Source organism: Eriocheir sinensis, chromosome 36, assembly GCF_024679095.1.
Source record: "Eriocheir sinensis breed Jianghai 21 chromosome 36, ASM2467909v1, whole genome shotgun sequence".
Classification (NCBI taxonomy): Eukaryota; Metazoa; Arthropoda; class Malacostraca; order Decapoda; family Varunidae; genus Eriocheir; species Eriocheir sinensis.
In genome coordinates, this window is record NC_066544.1 from 8,159,343 (window position 1) to 8,162,489 (window position 3,147).

The window sequence follows — 3,147 nt, forward strand, 5'->3', positions numbered from 1 at the left end:
GATGGGTGAGTGTGGTCGGTGTGGCGTGGACACCTTTCAGAGGCGTCATGCGTGGGGGTGCGGGGCCGGGTGGTGCAGGGAGGGAGGGGGAGGGGCGAGATAGTGCTGGTGAGGGGTAATGAAAGACTGGGAACGGTTCAGTTTTTTACTTATAAGAGTGGACAGCACCAGACCCTTGTTAGCCCCGTCGGCTCCAGGGACGGGCGGGTCGTGGGTGGTAGCGGTGGGCTGTGTGGGCGGCGGTGGCAGGGGCGGAACAGCTCAGGTTACCACGGGTGGGCGCGGGTAGGGTGAGGGCGTGGGTGTAACGTTGGTCACACCTGGACGTGTGATGGGGCGGGGCGGGGAGCCTGGGGGGTGCCGGGCGGGAGGCGAGGGGTGGGTGTGGGTAGCGGCGGCGTGACCCTGGGGCCATACCTCGGAGAACGGCACTGGACGATTGGCCGCTTCCTTGCCCATATGGCGGGCGTCATTCTGGCTCCCCGCGATAACGCTCACCGCCTCCGTCGCCTTGTGGCACTGGCCGAGGGGGTGCTGGGCGCTGGTCAGTCCGGGGTCAGGACTTGGCGGGGCCGCGCCACAGGCATGCTGTCGTCCTTGTTCCCCTCCGTCGTCATGGTCACCGCGGAGTGCGAGTCGCGTCTCCTCGGGGTCCCCGGCACTCAGGACGGGCTGCGTCGGGCTACACATGCGGTAGTTTGTTCCCGGACAGACACCGTTGATGTCTGTATCAGTCGGCTCCTTCAGGAAGGGGGGCTGGTCAGGCGCCAACAAGCTTAGCACGTCAAACTGTCTCTTTGGTCTGGTGAGGTGTAGGGCGGAGGCGTGGCCAGTTGCTCTCCCGGCGGTGGGGGACTCGTAGGGGTGTGGGGGTGAGGAGGTCTCGGGCTCTGAGTCGTCGTCAACGGCCAGGCCGAGGTGCTTCCTGACGCGGCGCTGGGCGCGGCGGCGGCGAAAGTCCCCGCGGCTGAAGTCGTCCACGTTGGCGGGGTGGATGGCCCAGTAGTGGCCTTTGCCGTTGGCCGAGCGGCCCGACTTGATGAAGCAGTCGTTGAGGGAGAGGTTGTGGCGGATGGAGTTGCGCCAGCCGGGCCCTCGGGAGCGGAAGTAGGCGTAGTGGTCGAGGATGTGTTGGTAGATGTCGCTGAGCACAAGCTTCTTGTCGGGAACGCTCAGGATGGCCATGGCGATCAGGCCGATGTACGAGTGCTGCGGCTTGGGCTCCTCGGGGCCGCGGGGCAGCAGGGCCCGCGGGTCCACCAGACGGTAGCCGTAGGCGCTGAATGGGTAGCCTGGCGGGTACACGGCCGCCGCTCCTGCCTGGCCGCCACCCAACAGCGCGCCGCCTAGCCCGCCCATCAGCGGGGAGCCCAGGCCGCCCAGGCCGCCCATGAAGGGCCCACCCACTAGGCCGCCCACCATGCCGCCCACCTCCTGCATGTGGTGTGGATGGGGAGCTTGCATTTGGAGGGACAGCGACGGGCGGGCCCAGGCCAGGCCTGCCGAGGCCAGGCGCAGCCTCTCGGCGAGGGCAAGCTGGTACAGCAGCCGCTGCTGGTCCGTGGGCGTCGCTGGCTGATGGGTGTCGTTGAGGGGCGATGCCTTGACGGCCACGGGCGCCACCACGATGGGCGGTGATACGGAGGACTCGCGTCCACACACAGAGTCCATGGCGGGGCTGGCGGGTCGCGGGGACATCGCACGGCGGGAGGCGCGGCGCGGGAACGGTGAAGAGCTGGCTGCTCCAGGCCGGGTGTGCGTGCCTGGCCCGCACCCTCGCTGGTATATGAGCCTGGCTCCACGCCCTGCCCCGCCCCTCAGCCGGGCCAGGTCCAACCACGAGGAGGCTGGGCGGAGTGACGCCAGTGGGCGGGGCTGAGGGCAGGGGTGGATGCCCCCGCCCCTCAGCATCAGTGCTCGAGTGGCAGTGGCGACGGCGGCCGGGGGGACACTTGGGGCCCCGCCTGACAATGCTCCGCCACCGCGGCTGGGAAGGGGCGGGATGAGGGAGGGAAGAGATGTCCTTGAGTCTTGATGCTCCTAAGGGCGCTGTGAAGCCTCCCCCACGTCCCCTGCCACGGCCCTTTGTTCAGCTCGCCGCGGCGCCTCACAACATGTGGTGCAAACAGGCCGTGGCCGCGACACTTCCACGCGGGTTTGTTGTCCCCGCACGGCCAGACAAAGCTCTCACCAACTTTTGGGAGGAACGCCACAAGTTCCCTCTTTACTAAGTTAATCTCGGAGTAAATTCCCAACCACTCTCTTGAGCATATCATTGGGCCGCCGGCCGCTAGGCTCCAGGCTCAGCCCGAGTCCTTCTGTTTGTATGTATGGCCGACTGTAAAAAACAGGCCGAGACCCTCATGTGTGCAAACAGCCACACAGCCAGCACACAGGCGGCCACGCAGCCCCGCCTTGCCCTGCGGTGGTCCTTCCGCTGGACTGGTGGTGACGGTCCTGAGGGTACTGAGGGTGCTTCAAGGGCTCACACACACGCGGCGGGGGCTGGTCTGTGCCCTGTGCCGCAGCCTCCGCCACGTGTTGGCTGCTTCACGCGGCAACTTTGATTTATGATATCTAACACCTACAAACATTCCTGGAAGTGTCTGCGAGGCGTCCTGCACTGATTCCAACTTTTCGCTGCGTAATCGACCTCGCCTCGCCTCGCAGCGCGGGAACATTCATCTGTTTCTCGCAAAGTCTCTCCCTCTAGATATAAGTACGGATTCACGTCTCCTAAAACCGGATTCTCATTTTAAAGTCGGTTTCGAATTCGTCGTCTTCTCCGCCGTGACATGTTTCATTCAAAGCTGCGAGCGCCGCATAAAAAAAAGATCGAAATGCCTTTCTCTTATAATATGTTCACGACAGCATTCATAAAGTATTCATAAACCATTCATAAATTCGAGTTTTATTTTTCGGGGCATACAGGATGACTCTCTACTATTACAAGTTTAACGTATGAGTTTTAAACGTCGTATTAGTCTATATTAACAATGATGTGGCTGATTTGTCTTTCTTGACCCGTTTTTCAGGGCGAGGCTAGTTGATTTTGTTGTTTTGCATCACCTTGTACGGCTGAGTTTGTAATACATCGACTTGGCTGGGAAAATCAAACACTTTTAAATAACTCTTCATAAATACTAA

At 62.2% G+C, this 3,147-nt stretch overlaps 1 protein-coding gene across 1 annotated transcript; it reads right to left on the minus strand.

Moving 5' to 3' along the window:
- LOC127008014 (forkhead box protein L1-like) lies at positions 1–2,845 on the minus strand. Its single transcript, XM_050879552.1, has one exon. The coding sequence runs from the start codon at positions 1,909–1,911 to the stop codon at positions 262–264; it is 1,650 nt and encodes a 549-aa protein (XP_050735509.1). The 5' UTR covers positions 1,912–2,845; the 3' UTR covers positions 1–261.
- Between the last annotated feature and the right edge of the window lie 302 nt (positions 2,846–3,147).